Source organism: Cervus elaphus, chromosome 32 (genome assembly GCF_910594005.1).
Source record: "Cervus elaphus chromosome 32, mCerEla1.1, whole genome shotgun sequence".
NCBI classification, from domain to species: Eukaryota; Metazoa; Chordata; class Mammalia; order Artiodactyla; family Cervidae; genus Cervus; species Cervus elaphus.
In genome coordinates, this window is record NC_057846.1 from 33,954,680 (window position 1) to 33,970,252 (window position 15,573).

At 49.7% G+C, this 15,573-nt stretch overlaps 1 protein-coding gene across 2 annotated transcripts in view; it reads left to right on the forward strand.

Annotated features, from left to right (window-relative positions):
• RBPMS (RNA binding protein, mRNA processing factor) overlaps positions 1-14,205 on the forward strand; it is a 196,983-nt gene extending 182,778 nt beyond the window's left edge. For both annotated transcript variants that reach the window (XM_043893563.1, XM_043893565.1), the window contains 2 exons: positions 5,935-6,036; positions 12,756-14,205. In XM_043893563.1, the coding sequence (XP_043749498.1) occupies positions 5,935-5,949 (15 nt within the window). In that variant the 3' untranslated portion in view covers positions 5,950-6,036; positions 12,756-14,205. The remainder of the gene's footprint in view (positions 1-5,934; positions 6,037-12,755) is intronic.
• Positions 14,206-15,573: the final 1,368 nt, after the last annotated feature.

Consider the following 15,573-nt stretch of genomic DNA (forward strand, 5'->3'; position numbering starts at 1 on the left):
GAGTACTTGTCCTTGGGTAGAGACTTGCATGCTTTCCAGGGTTGGAGCTAAAAAGATTTCTTCACCAAGCAATTATCAGAAACTTTATAACAACGTGAGCATTGTGAATCTTTGAGATCAGGAAACTCTAGGATGCAGTATTTCTCAAACTTGAGACCAGGAATCTTGGGAGAATCTTAGAGAATTCTCAGAGAATCTTAGGAGACTCAGGTTTTACTTACAGCACACCTCGGGAAACCTGGCCCTCATCTCTTAACCAGAACCTGAACCACTGGCCCTCATACCTATAACCCTCGGAACAGTAGTCATCTGTCAACTGGTCACTAATCTGTGATGAGGGGGGGAAAAACCAGGCTTCTTCCCTTGAAGCTACTTGTATTTGTCCTTTATTCTGGAATGATGTTCTTCTCTGTGTGTTAAAATACACTTGAATGAAATGGTAATGTTACTGAATGACAATTGTATTTCAAATGTTCATGGTAGATACCTAAAATGTTCCTTTAAAATATTTTATGACATCTTAAAGTTAGTTATTTAAGGGAGACTTTTTTTCCCTGCCTGAAAACACAAATTTTAAGTTTTGAGGTGTTCCAGAGTCCCTTTAAGTACAGAATTTTCTAATCTGTACAGAATTTCATATCGATATGCATGCCCATAATTAAATTTTATGTTTTTTTTATGTGGACCATTTTTAAAGTTGAATTTATTAACAATACTGCTTCTGTTTTATAGAAGGGTTTTTTGGTTGGGTTGGGTTTTTGGCCATGAGGCATATGGCATCTTAGCTTCCCAACTAGTGATTGAACAGGCACCCGCAGCATTGGAAGGTGAAGTCTTAACCACTCAACCACCAGGGAAGACCCCATAATTAACTTTCACACTTGATTTATATATCCCCAGCCATTGTGTCTTTGCTCTGAAAAGCCTTAGTCATTCCGTTCTGTGGGAATTTCCTCCCTGAGCAGGTGACGCGGGTCCAGCATGGTCATGTTACAAGCTCCGGAAGGCACTGTCCCCACGTACCTCTCTCTCTCATGACTGTGTTTACCTCTTAATGTTTGGAGGCTGGTAGGCATCCACCTAGAGGTGTCTAGGGTAAGAAAACCGGAAACTGTGATCCTCATGAAAGAGATCATGGAGTGGAATGTAGATCTGGCTTTTTTTTTCTTTTTAGCATTAGCTAACAGTTGAGGAGATGAATGACGTCAGAGGGGAGGCCAGTGGGACAGAACCTGAAGGCTCCCCCGACTGTCAGGAGTCAGCCTGTCCCCGGTGAAGAGGGACCGGGAGCGGGGGCCGCCCGGGGCCCTTAGGAGAGGGCAGTGTTGAGCTGCTTGGTCTGCAGTGTGAGATGCTGGCAATTCCAGTTGGCGAAAGGTGGTGATGGCGGCATAGGGCCTAAGGGAGGATTTTGCTTTAAGTGTTTATAAAGAACAAAGGGAAGACGTGATCGGTAAGCAGTTGAAGAGCTCTCCCTCCATCCCCAGAGACCTAGTGGCGGCGTGGGCACCAGGGAAGGGCTGGCAGTTGCCCTCCTATCCCCCGGCAACTGCCCTTGAAGTAGGACTTCTGAAACACTGTCAGATCCACATAAAGATGTCACGTCTCCTGTGGCTGCATCATTTGTTCTGAGATAAACTTGGGCGACGGGCCAGGCGCCTTCCTTGGGGTCTGGGGGACGTGAGTGGGGTGAGGAGGTGCTTAGGGAGGCAGACAGATCCCTGAGCTCATTACACAGAAGTGCGGCTGGGGCTGCAGTCTCCCGTCCCGCCTGAAGTTAGACCAGCTCAGCAGGGCCCCATTACTCAGGCTCCGTCCAGTCTCTTGGACCAAGCCCTTTCCGAGACAGCTAATAATCCAGGCTGAGTAATCGCAGGGAAATGTAAGTTAGAACTGAAAACAGTGGTGCCGATGAAATGGCAAACATTTTCTAGCAGAATGAGTCTCTTGAAAAGGGTAAGTGAAGGTTAAGTGCCACCCATGTCGCCACTGGTGACCCACATGGCCTTCCTGCTCTCAATGGAAAGGGCTTCCTTCCCGCCTGGAACAATGGCCCCAGAATAGGAGCAGGAGTGACATCTGGTGTCAGACACGAGGACCTGGGAGCAGACCGGCTGTCACTTCTGCCTTCTTCTGGACCCTGAAGACTTCAGGCCTATTCCCCCAGGGGGCCCTCAAGGATTTTTTAAACACATTATTGACTGGGAGTCGGGGTGGTGTTGCAGAAACTAATGCCTGTGGCCACAGTGGTTGGTCATGTAAGTGAATATTGAACATTTGGGTAACAAAAGACATGTTAATACATCTCAGTTGTTGATTGACCCACGCTGAGCTCATACTTCTAAAGGGAAATTGGTGACTAGAAAAATAAATGAGCTCTCTATTCTTTAAATAAACACGTGTTATGTATCTCCCATGTGATAGATGTAGAAATGTGTGAAACTAGGTCTGTACCCCCGAAGAGCTTAAGTTCTAATGGGCAAGAGCCATGGACAAACATTTCAGAGTGAAAGGAGAATTACCACTCAGGATGCTCCTAAGGAGGTGCGTGTGCGTGTGGACCACCATCAGTGGCGTAAGTTAAGGCCTTTAGAAGAGTGGTTGTTCCGTGGTTGGGTGTTATTGACTCTTTAATTTGTTCAACATCTTGCTTGACAGATGATGTTTAGTCTGGTTGCAATGTGTGTACCTCACTACAGAGTTTGGCTGATGGTTCAGCCATGTGGTAGAGAATCCCAGAATACATAATACTGAGTGGAAGTGATCAATTTCTCAGATGGTTTGAGAATAGGACACTCAAGCAAGTCTGTAGTCAATCCTTAGAAGGAATAAGGGTTACGCAGTTTTCTTGGTTGGAGTTCCTGGATATGCAGTTTTCCTGCATTTCCAAATATAATTAAATAAATCAGGAAAAAGGGGGAAGAAAGAGAGTTGGAGTGGATGTGGGAGGGTGTTCATTAGAAACTCATTAAATTTTCCTGGTCATGGACCAAAACCACAGCATAGAAACTATAGGCACATGTAGTTATAGCCTCACCAAATCAGAGGAGGACACAGCAAGAGAGATAACGAAGCTGGATTTGAAGCTGTTTGTTCATTTTGTTGACTTTCAAGGAGGAATGGCCTCATCTGTCTTTGGTTGTGAACAGGAGAGCCTTGGGTATATGGCTATCATCCAGAGAGTCCAGGAGCTGGGTATCCAGGCAGAACCTATGAGTTCAGCAGGGTGGGAAGGGCAGAGTCTTCATGGTGCCCTGATAGCTGCTGTGGCTCCTGCAATCACGCCCGCCTTCTCCCTAGAAGAGCCCCCAGGGCCATTCCCTTTCTTCTGTGAACCAAGGTCTTCCAATCACACTGAAGCAGATTAACACAGTCAATATTCAGGGAAGGTCTGCAGGGCATAAGGGGCTATTCTAGGTGCTGCATATACAGCAGTAGACAGAAGCAGACAAAACCCTTGCCTTGGTGGAGACATTCTACAACAGGGAGAAGAGTAAGAAATACTGAAACACAGTAGGCCAGGTGGTGAGAAGGGCTAATGGAAAAATGCAGAACAAGAAAAAAAGGCAAAAGTCAAGGGTAGCAGGTGCTTCCTTGTACACAGGAGCAGAGATGAAAGCTCGCCCATATTTATATGGGGTTCCTTTTCTAGAACAAACCTGGGTGTGCATGCCTGCTAAGTCACTTCAGTCTTGCCCCGAGTGTGTGACCCTATGGGCTGTAGCCCGCCCAGCTCCTCTGTCCCTGGGATCCTCCAGGCAAGAATACTGGAGTGGGCTGCTGTTTCCTCCCCCCATGGATCTTTCCGACCCAGGGATGGAACCCTGAGTCTCTTAGGTCTCCTTCATTGGCAGGTGGCTTCTTTACCACTAGTGTCACCTGGGAAGCCCCAGAACAAACCTCACTTGACTCAAGTTTAGGGAACAGTTTAACTTCTCTGTTCCTCTTCTGCTCACCTCCCCTTTTGCTAAATCAAAGTGAACAGGCTTGAGCCAGGTGACGCTTAAAAGCACTGCAGGCATTCCTGAACCTGGGAGGCCCAAGTTCATGAGCCCTGCCCCGAGAGGGGTCTCTACATGCCCTGGTTGTGATTTTCGCCACCTGGAAGTCTGGGGTTGGTCTGTTCTGCTTCCTGTGTGCATTAAAAAGTAGGGATGGGCCTGAGAACCTGCCTCCTGCCAGGTACTGGGGTCGAACCGTCCCTTCCAGCTTTGGGAGTTCACACACACCAGGCATCTGCTCACCAGCTCATCTGCAAACCCAGACTGTGTGACCGCCCCCACCCCACCCTTCGTCCATAGTCTATTTCTGGCTGGGAGACCCCTGAGCACACGCACCAGGGAGCTGCCAGTCCGGTCCCTAGAAGACATTCACGGAGAGCAGAATACTGAGTCTGGGCAGCCCCACAGGCGCAGGGCAGGGCCACCTGCAGGAACCCACCTGCACCTCTGCCCCGACCCTTCACACCATCAGCCCCGCTTGGCTGAAGGTGCAGGTTCAGAAGGCCCATGTGCTCCCCATAAAGTTAAAGCTGAACGCCTGGGACTCCCTTCTGTTGTGTTCCTTAGGGAGTCATCTCCTGGGGTGTCTACAGAGCAGACTCTGTCCCATGCATTGTCTGCCCGCCCGGTGTGCAGACAAGATTTGCTGACGTTAACAACTACAAAGAGCGGCTTGATAAAAACCCCATGGTCCCAGAACCTGGGGCGAGAAGCTAGGGTCCCAGGACTCTTAAATCACCAGACCTGAGTCATCACGATAAGCTTCAGTCCAGAGGCTGAGTGGCATCTGGTCATCAGTATGATTTCTTAAACAACAAGCATCCCAAAAATGCAGCCTTGGTCTGGCCGCCCCAGGGCCTCTCTGGGTCTCCCTCCTTCCTCGCCTGGCAAGTGTGGACAAGGCCAGGGAAAGTTGGGTGAGTGGAGACGTTTTGTTTGCAGGGTGAATATTTATTTTTCTGTCCTCAGATAACCCAAGTTTTACTAGGGAAGTAGAATCACATCTTTTAATGTTTTTTATAGTGACATTCTGGGGAGAACTTTCCCCCCGCCCCCTTGATTCTGAGAAGAGAAATGCCCTAAGAAGGTGACCTTTCAGTGCAGGGCATGGGTCTCCCTGCAGCCTCCTGGGGTCAACTTTGTACAGTCGACCTCTGGTTCATGCAGCCAGCCTGAGCAGGTGCTCTGTCCTAGGAAGAATAGCAGTGCTGAGAACTTGAGGAACGTTAGTGGGGATTGGGGTCCACGTGGGCCATTCCTTTGGGCTTCCTCAGCACCAGAAATTCTTGATGAAACCAGCCGGCTCAGAGGCAGCCATGCCTGCAGGAAGAACATTCAAAAATGTGTGGCCTGCTGATGCTCTGTCTCTTTTAAGTGTTTCAAAATTCTCCGATCTTGGGAATAGCAGGATGTATGTTCACACGTGTTTGCTTTGGGTTTTTGTTTTCTAGTAGGTGGTTCTCCTGGAGGGTGGCTCCTTGGCCTTGGGCTGAGCAGAGTTGACCCTGGGGTCTGGGGTGGCCCCTGGAGTTGGTTTCGGATTCCTCCTCTCGGGGTACCTGAGGCTTCTGGCCAGTCCTGGGGATCTAGCCTGTGGGGATGTGTGTGCAGAGGCCCTGCCAGTCTGCCCCTGAGGAGCTTACACCCTGGTACTCTTGAAGGGCACCCCTTTCTCCAAGTGCCCTCCCCACTGGCCTAGTTATTAGGGAGCCCCCCTCTGCTGCCGGCCGCCTCACCCCTGCCCCGCAGAGGCTCCTCCACTCCACCGCATCATGGGCCCTTTGTGACCCTGGTCACTCCTAGCGGTGTTTGTCCTCGGGCTCAGCAGGCAGAGGCGTTTGGTGCTGGGGCCTTTGCCTTTCAGCTCTTTGCCCTCGGAGCCAGCCAGCGTGGATGACACTGGTATTAACGGCTGCTCTTTTCTCCACCCCAGGTTCCAGGTGTGTGATGGTGGCTGCAATCTGTCTTGTGGGTATTAATGCAATCTTCAAGTGGCTACTGTTCTCGAGCTGTTCTGCAAAACTGGAGCGTGCTGGTGAGTTCCAAGGCGAGGCTGGCTGAACAGTTCCTCCCGAGAAGCAGCGTGTCCTGGGCCGGGCACGACCGTGTAGATAGAGCAGTGTGGTCGGGACCAGCCTCCCTTGCGGGGTGGGTGCTCGGGATCGGGGCGAGCTCTGTCACTTGCTCCGGCCGCCGCCTGCTGAGACACGTCGTCCCAGGAGAGCAGGTGAGCTCTGCAGGTTAAGAGCGTGTGGCTCAGTGCTTGGTCCTCAGAGCTTTGCTGGGTTATGCCTGGTTGAGAGTCGACACTTCTCATCCGGCAGCATCCGGGGATGAGATCGTGCACCGAAGGGAACTTAACTATAAGCCTTTTTCTTTTTAAATTAACACTTTTGGTGGAAATCTTCCGATGTAGTATGTATATCCCTCTTATTAATCCATTTATGCTAAATATAGTATAGCCCTTTCTTATGACTCAAGAGACATTTTGATGAGCCTTTAAAGAAATAGAGCGATGATGGGCCTTGAGCGTGACTGAACCATAATGGAATCTCACTGGATTCCTCTTAAACTGTGGGGCTTTTCTGGTGGTGAAGATTTGGGTGACTTGTCCGTCTTTTCCGTCGATACCAGCTGTCACTGCTCAGTTCTGCTTGTAGCCGTGCAGTGAGATCTCCATCGTGCAGCAGAGTTCCCAGAGGCGAACCGTGCGTGGGGCTTCCAGTCTTTTTGGAAAGCTTGACCTAGGACAGCAGGAATGCCAGGGGCAAGCCAACCGCAGTTACGGCTCAGCCCAAATAAGGTGGCAGACTGCATCCCTGTGAGGGGCCTATAAAGCAAAGATGAGTCAGAAGGAGAACACGATTCCTGCTAAGGACAGAGAATCGGGCAGTCGGGCCTAGGAGGTCATTACCACATTTGGGAGGTGAGCAAGCACGTGCTCAGAACACCCCCTCTCCTGTCCTCCAGAGGGGTGTGTGGTGCCCGTGCGGGGAGCTGGCCTCCAGCACGTGGGGTCTTTCTTCCCCCAGTGAGTTCTGTTTCTCAGACTAACCTGGGGCATCCCCGGTGGCTCAGGCAGTAAAGCATCTGCCCGCAATGCAGGAGAGACTAACCAAATTTGCTAACAGGTAAACGTTTCTCCCACATCACTGGGGAAAGTCGACAGAGACCCACCAGTTGTACAGGCTTCTGATTGGTCAGATTTTCCTGTTGTCATGGTCCTTAATGGAAGTGCCCACGGTATTCTTATTGATGTTACCACTCAGTAAAAAGACAAGATTTTATTTTGCTTTCTCCCCGACTCTGGGGAAATTTAAGGACCAATTGAAAGCCATCCATATATAACTTTAGAAGCAGGTTAGAGTAGGTTTTTTGTTTTTACTTTTTTTAGTGCAATGAATCAACCCAGACTTCAGTAATTGGGGCACAAACAGATGAGCCCCGTCAGGACGCAGCTGGAGCATGTGGTGACTCCGTGGACAGTGGGAGGGCCTGGTGACGAGGGGGAGGAGAACCAGGGCTTGGTCCTGGGGGGAGGCAGCTGGGAGTCTGACCACAGATGAACCTGAGTGAGTGGGCGGTGCCAGTGTGGACGCGGGAGGCAGCTCGGAAGCACTAGCCCTGTTCCTGGTGAGGCTTCTGGGTCCCAGGGCCACCCAGGGAGTTACAAGACCTCCCCGCCCAGCTCAGCCAGCCCTGCAGTAGTAGTCCTGGCCTGGGCGGAGGGGAGGGTCTCCCACAGTGGGGCCGCCAGCCCGAACTCTGTTCCCGTTGGCAGTGGCTGCACAGATGGAGGGGGGCTGCGTCTTTAGGTTAGGGAAGAGTTCCTAACCACAGAAGACTGGTCCCTGGAGACTCTAGACTGTGAAGCTTTCTATCTCGTAATATTTATTTGGTTGTGCCACGGAGTCTTAGTTGCGTTACTTAGGATCTTTAGCTGTGGCATGCTAACTCCTAGCTGGAGCACGTGGGATCTAGTTCCCCAACCAGGGAGCGAACCCTGGTCGCTGCGTTGGAAGCGCAAAGTCTCAGCCACTGCACCACCGGGGATGTTTCGACTGACCCTTTTTAAACATTAACTAGTCTTTTTATTACAAATTAGTATGAACATTAAAAAAAAAAAGCTGACAGAAAATGAAAACTAAACCACTCATTAATTAGAAACCTTAGTCATATGGTGTTGGGATTTGGGTAGAAGGGAATATTCCTTACTTGACTTTTAGTAAAAATGAACAAATGTTAGAAAAACTCTTGGGTATCATTAGGAAACAGGTCAAGTATATAGGGATGGATTGGTAGAAAACAGGATTTTCTTACTGCTGGGAGGAAAAAAACAAAAAGCTCGTAAGGTGCTTGAATCAATAGACTTGAACCTACCACATCACCTCTGGGGAGAGCAGCCCCTCCCGGGTCACGGCTCTGACCACCGCCAGCAGGGCGGCCCTGGACCCACGCACAGCAGCAGCTGTCCCCAGCGCTGCGGAACACACAGCTAGAGGGAGCTGCTTTAGAATCGGGAGACATTCTCCACTGCCTTCAAATTGGGCGGGTGCCACGTGGTTCACATCGTCTTCCCATTTACCCCGTCACGTGGCGCGGCTGACCCCCTCTCAGGAAAGGCTTTGTGAGGAGAGTCTGCTGTCTGCACAGCGGGGCCTGACCCCCTCCCCTCCACCGCCACCCCAGTGCTGTGTTCCCGGAGGTCTCTGCCTCGTTTAAAGTGTCCTTGTTAATACATTCCAGGGTTTGAACTCCCGTTTCTAGCTAAACCCCCTTCCTTGTTTACAGGGACTGAAATAGCCACACTTTGACCTTCTGTTCAGTCTGGAACAGCTATGGCAGCGCGGACACATTCTTTTCCCATGTGAGAGCGGCCTTTACCCAGCACTTACGGAAAACCTCAGGAAGCTACCGACTCGCACCCCCTTCCTTCTCCTTTTTCACTCCAAAAGATCCGTCTTTCAGCCTAGGTTAACCAGCTCCATCCACCTTTCTGCTCAGGAACCCTGCAAGGGGACAGGGTATCCTGAAGCCAGGTGGGCTTGTTGTCTTGAAAAGCTGGGCGGGTGCCTTCCCAGTCCCCGTTTCCTGTGGTGACTCCCGCTCCACCCCCAGGGCCAGCGTGCAGAGCTCCGCATGGGCTCCGGGCACGTCCTTGCTCTCAGCCCAGCCCCAGCATCAACAAGTCTAGGAGCTCACGTCTCTGGGCCTCTCCCCATTCACGGCCCATCGTTCTGCTTTCATTTGTTCTGGCGTCCCAAGTGTCTGCATTTTTGCCACGTGCAAGTGACTGTGTCTGGAGTAGAGGGAGGAAAATAATCCAAGGTGATCCTTGTGTAATCTGAGTAAGTGGTCTGGATGGGGAGAGTGCCTGTGAAGAGCTGAGAAAGCCCTGAAGGGACCAGGAAAGGCTGGAGGAAGTGGGGCTTCAGCTGAGTTTTGAAAGATAGGAGGGAGGGTCTGTGTGTGCAGAAGATACACTAGCAGAAGGGAGGAGGTGCGAATACAGACAGCATGGTCTTGCTGAAAGGGGATTTTTTTTTTTTTTTTAATTAGTTGGAGGCTAATTACTTCACAGCATTTCAGTGGGTTTTGTCATACATTGATATGAATCAGCCATAGATTTACACGTATTCCCCATCCCGATCCCCCCTCCCACCTCCCTCTCCACCCGATTCCTCTGGGTCTTCCCAGTGCACTGAAAGGGGATTTTAACAAAGCTTTTGAGGGTCTTGTGGAGGCACTGAAAATCTGGGGGGTGGGGGGGCGGTGGTGCTTTAGGAACTGCCATCTGGCTGGCCAAAGCAAAATGAAGAATCAAGTGGAAATACACCAGGTGAGGCGAACCCAGATGGTAATGTTGGTGTCAGGGTGACAGACTGACCCCAGAGTGTGGGGTATGTGAAGGCAAGGTGGTGAGTCTGAGTAGAAACATCCAGCACAAAGGTGAGTGGAATGGGGGGAGCTGGCTGTGGAACCAGAAAGATGCCAGAGTGGGCACGGTGCACTTCTCAAAGGTGGCCTCAGCTCCCGAGAGGCAGCAGGCCTAGACCAGCCAGGCTCTGCCTCCAGGGGCTAAAGCTGTGGGCCTACCATGGAAGGGTCGTCCGCCTGCTTGCGCAGTCCCTGAAGGCCGTTGGTCTTGGCTGCTCTCCAAGCCAGCAGGCTGCCAGAGTCTGCCATCCGTTGCAGGCCCCTCAGGGTCCCAGGGCCCTGGGGCTGCCCGCTGCAGTCCTGGTGAGTTGTTCTGAAGTGGAAACTGCTGCTCCTTAGAATCGGTTTTTCTGCAACCCATGTCCGCAGCTTGGGTTGCTGGCGCGGGGCCAAGTTTGCAATGACGTAGGACTTGTCATTCCAGGCCTGATGAGCCCAGAGTGTGGAGGAAGGAAACTGGCCTTGCCTCCAGTTTCCTGAAGCTGCTTCCCCTCCTCTGTGGACAAAGATTGGGAGGTGGGGTAGGCGCGGGGGATGCTCCCTGGGCAGACTGAGGGCCGAAGATCACATGGGGGTGTGAGGCCCTGAGCGCGACAGGTCATTAGGGAACGGCAGCTGCTGTGACCCTCCCTAACCCTGGTCCCGACCCCAGGGCTGCTTCCAGCTGTTCACCTGGACACAATCGTGATTTCTACTGGGTAGAAAGATTCAGGGGGCAGAAGACATGTGGTTTAAGGACGGATCCTTCCAGATGAAGTTGATGTACTGGTATATTCTTCGTTATCAAAATCGCGTAGCTTTGGTACTTTGGTAGATATTCGTGATGTGTGAAAAAGCATGATAGCTGTATGATCTTAATCATGTAAAAGTGGATGCTTAGTTGTGAAAATACACAAAGACCTAGAAGCCAGCAAACTGCTCGTGAATATGGATGACTTTTTTGCTTCTTGTGTTTCTGATTTCCTGTTATGCAAGCGTTAAACTTTGCCCACTTAGATTCCTCCATCATCGAGCAAGTGGTGGGGGCGGTAGGTATTGTGCTGGGCACTGAGAGAAGCAAAGGAATCAGAGTGGGGTTTTCCTTGAGGAGGGCACCTCCTCCTGCTGCACAAGTCCTGTTTCCCAGAAAGTGGAGGCAGGAGGTGGGGATCGCCGAGCTTAAGTTGGAAGTATTTCTCAACCTAAGGGGGCCACACACTTTTCTCTCTCTAATCGTCAGTCTTAGCACGTCCCTTGGTTAATAGTTGCAACAGGCTGAAGAGACAAGGTAAGCGCTATTCTAACTTCAGAGAACCATGTCACTATTCGAAATCAACACCCTTCTCCTCGAGGACTTTTTCCCATGATCCCTAGGTATGTGATTGCTGCATTCAGTCTAACGGCTTGTGGCTCATTATTATTCTGTCATCCAAAAACTAGGTGGTGACAAGATATATTGGGTCCTAGTACAGATCTGGCTTAGATAGGAATATTAAGGTCATCTTATCAGCTATGTTTGAGAGTGTTTATATTTGTTTCTAATTTCAGGATTCCTTGCTAAATACATTTTCCTAAAGTCTTAACACAGGGCAGTACAGTAAGTTCCCTACATACAAACAAGAAACATACTCTTGAAGTGAAACTTAAGTCCAACGAAGTTAGCCTAGGTACCCAAGTAACACAACAGTACTGTACTGTAGTGGGTTTATAATACTTTTCACACAAACAATGCAGAGAAAACACTTTTCACCCTACAGTCCCCGTGATAAGTACAGGTAAGAACAGGACTGCCTGGAGGAGGGCAGAGAACTGAAGGATCAGCAGCAGGAAATGAAGGCAAGGTGCAGTTTCACTCATGCCTGACGTTGATGGCACCACCGATTCTGGTTCTTTGCTGGTCAATTCTAAATTCTATTCTCTTGAAAAAAACAACCATCCAGTGATGCCTGGGTTGTAGTTTTCTTCTTATCACAGATGATATGGTAACACTGGATTGCACACTCCAACTAGCTGCTGCAACCTTTGTGTTACTCTTCTACGTTCCCATCCTGTGCCGCCTCAAATAAAGAAAATCCCCTTTCCACTTCCTGCGTCTCAAAGCTCTTCAGTTTCTCTTCGTCCATTCCATCTTTTCCTCTTGCTCCACACTCAGGGACTGGGGAGCTAGACGAAAGTAAAATGAGTAAGAGTAGGACACTTAACCAAGGCAGCCTTTTCGCGTGCTGAGTCTCTGCAACCCTCTGGACTGCAGCCTGCCAGGCTCCTCTGTCCATGGGATTTCCCAGGTAAGAATACTGAAGTGGGTTGCCATTTCCTCCTCCAGGGGATCTTCCTGACCCAGGGATTGAGCCCACATCTCTCATATCTCCTGCATTGGCAGGTGGGTTCTTTACCACTAGTGCCACCGAGTAAATTCAGACACAAAGAATTGAGATGTGTTTTAAGAAACTCCTGGGACCAGGGCGGGGCTCTGGGAGAGGCAAAGTCTTGCTGATTGTCCAGAGGCCCTTTTTCCTACCACAAAGCAAGTATGACTGTTTCCTTGCAGCTGCAGGGGAAGGAGGTTTCTAGTGAGAAAAAGATAAATAGAAATGAAGCACCCACTCCCCACTGTGAGGCCACCAGGCCTCTGGCGCAGGGTCTCGCTGTGGAGAGGGTCAGTGAGTGGATTCTGTGTTTACACAGACGATGACATGCACAGCTCTGAAGGGGAGCAACCAGGGGTTTCTCAGCCGGGACTTCTATCCACCGGTGTCTGCACACAGCCCTGCGGCTCAGAGAAAGGACTCTCCGTGGTTGTGAGATCAGCTCCTCTTACACACCTTCTTTCTGTTTCAGGCTTGAGAAACACCGCGCCCAGTTTTGAGCCCTTCAAGACTTTGCCACAGCCTCTATCACACATCTGTCTTTCTCGAAGAAAAATATATATATAATAAAAAGTGTTTTACTCTTTTACACTGTATAATTGTAAGAAATAGTGTGTTATTTGTGAACGCATGGTCTGCCATTTCTGTACAGTTTGGAGATATTTTCAAATGAAACATAAAAGATGTCAATGATAAAACCAAGAGAGTGAGTATTTTTATACCAAACATTTTAAGTATGACAGGATGGATGATCTTACACTGGGATGGATCACACATTTTGTGCTTGACTTTTGAATGCTTGTAATTTAAAATATCTATTTTTTTCCCTCTAAAATAAGCTGCATGTTTGAGGCATGGTTTAAAATACTATCGGAATTTTCAGGATCATATGGTGAATGTATAGAAATCTGTTTACCTGGCCTGGGTCCTAAGTAACGTGGTGACAGAGGTTAGAGCTGCTGGTGTGGTGCCTGGTGCAGATTCCTCATCGAGGTGCACCCTTAACACGCCCAGCAGCTCCAGAGGTGACTGTACAAACTGTGAAGTTCTGGGTCTTGCCTTTTTCTTCTAACAGCAGGCTCCTGCGTTGAGCCCCGCTGACGCACGACACCCCCAGTGGACGTGCTGAGTCTGAAGGGGAAGCCTCTGCTTGGGAGCCCAGCCCTGCCAACGTGGCTGCAGTGGGCACCTCCCACCTCCCAAGCGATTTGCAGACTATCAGTTGAATTGAGCTGGTGTTCCTGAGTCTTGGCAGCACCAGGCCAGATGAACCACTTAAAAACCTGACCTTGAATCCCGCTGTACTCACTGGGACACTTTGCCACACTGGCCTGAGGGAAGATGCGTGAGCAATGACGAGAGGTCAGCTTGCTTCAAGACTCCCTCCATGCGCGGGTCAGTCCCGTGTGGGAAGCTGACACTCTTCCAGGGTCACCTCACGCTCTCCCCACTGTGGAAGAGCAGCCGTGTGTAAACATACATTGACCTATGAATGTTTAACTGCTGACATACTAAACATGACCACAAGCTCTCTTATTGATCTGCTCACAGTGTGCTGAAGATTTTGATGTTCTAATGATTATATATAATCATTATATATAACTGGTGTTGGGTTTTTAGTTTTCTTATTTTCTATTAGAAATCAAGGTGTCAAGACGCTTTTAAAGGTCATCACAAAACAAACAAGAGCCAAGGGTGAGAGGCTCTTAAACTTACGAGAAATGCTGGCAAGGGGTGTCCCCGGTGCACCCAAGCGCTGCTGAGGCCTCCAGCGCCACCTGGTTCATGGTGACAGTTCTGGACTCTTTGTTTCCAAGGAAAACAGAGCAACTTCCACACAGTCTGTTCTGCTTTTATAAACTGTTTAAAGGTACTTTTCTATTGTCATTTTAAAAAATAAAGTGCTAATTCCAGCTGTCACACCACTGCTTGGCAAATTCCTTCTTGCAAGACCAACCAAGTACATCCCATACTGCAATCCAGGAAGTGGCAGATTTTGTTCCCATTTTCAGGTCTGGACGGAGCAACCAAGGGAGGGATGGGAGAGCCTGTGCAAATGCTCTACTGTGGGTGCCTGGTGACCCACAGGGACTCTGCAGCCCTGAGCCCTCCAGACCCCACAGGAGGTTCACGGGGGAGACACATACCTCTCTCCTGATGTCTTTTTTACTGCACTCAGCAGACCGCACATCCACCTCAGCCTACAAAGACTCTGCAGCCTACATTTGTGGTTTTCTACTGACTATTAAGAGTAAGAAATATACTCAATTAAGTGATAAAACAGGCACTGATAGCCAAGCAATAAAATGCTTTACATATAACACTCTCACCAAGTTCTCTGTCCCCAGAAAGGGGGAGGGAGGTCACAGTGCTCAATTCCAAGTAAGAGTAACCATTAACAGCTACTAGTCTTGCTGGGCACTGACATTCTAGGTTCTGTTCTTGGATCACACGTACCTTTTGCAGAGGAGACCAGCCACAGCCTTCCAGTACCCTGGAGCCGGGGCTGAAGGCACAGCTCTGCCTGACTGCCCAGGCTCTGAAGCCCACACCCATCACGGCCCATCACGGTCGTGGCTCTGGGACAGACTCGATCACGTGGCTTCACCTTCAGCCCATCTGGGACTTTCCCACTCACTCCAAGGCACCAGGTTCAAGCCAGGCAGCCTAGATCTGAGGTCGCCTCCCTGGAAGGGCTGAACACCACCACTGCGGTGTGCTTTTTCATAAAATGAGTGCCTGGTCACCATCACTGTGCAAGGGACAAGTGTGTAGAGAGTATCTACCCATCCAGCGTGAACTCCAGGCACAATCCACTGTCTGGTCACTTGAACACCAGCTTCATTTCCTGTCACTCCACGGAGCAGAAACACAGTGTATCTTCTAGAACTGGGAACTTGGGATAAGAAAAGAGCAGGTCTGTCTGTTCCCTCTGCTTACACACATACTGTCCCAGTTTGTAGGATCCAGAAAAACGATAATGAGGCTGTCTTTTGTTATCGAGTAAATCCTCCCTTGGGAGTAAAGATCTGCTGCTTCTGAACATAGGACTAATGCAGCTATAATATAAAACCAGCAGGTAGTACTGAAATTAAGAACTATGCCTTCTATCTCTAACAAAATTACAAAGTAAAGGAATCTGGAAAAGAACCTTAAAACATGCAAAATGTACGTCATACTTACAGTATAATCGTGTGTGGGCTTCAAATTCACTGGACCCAGTACCCGAATATATGGCAGACCCACTTTCACAGAGTAAGCATGGCAGATGCCCCAACAAGTCTTGGGGT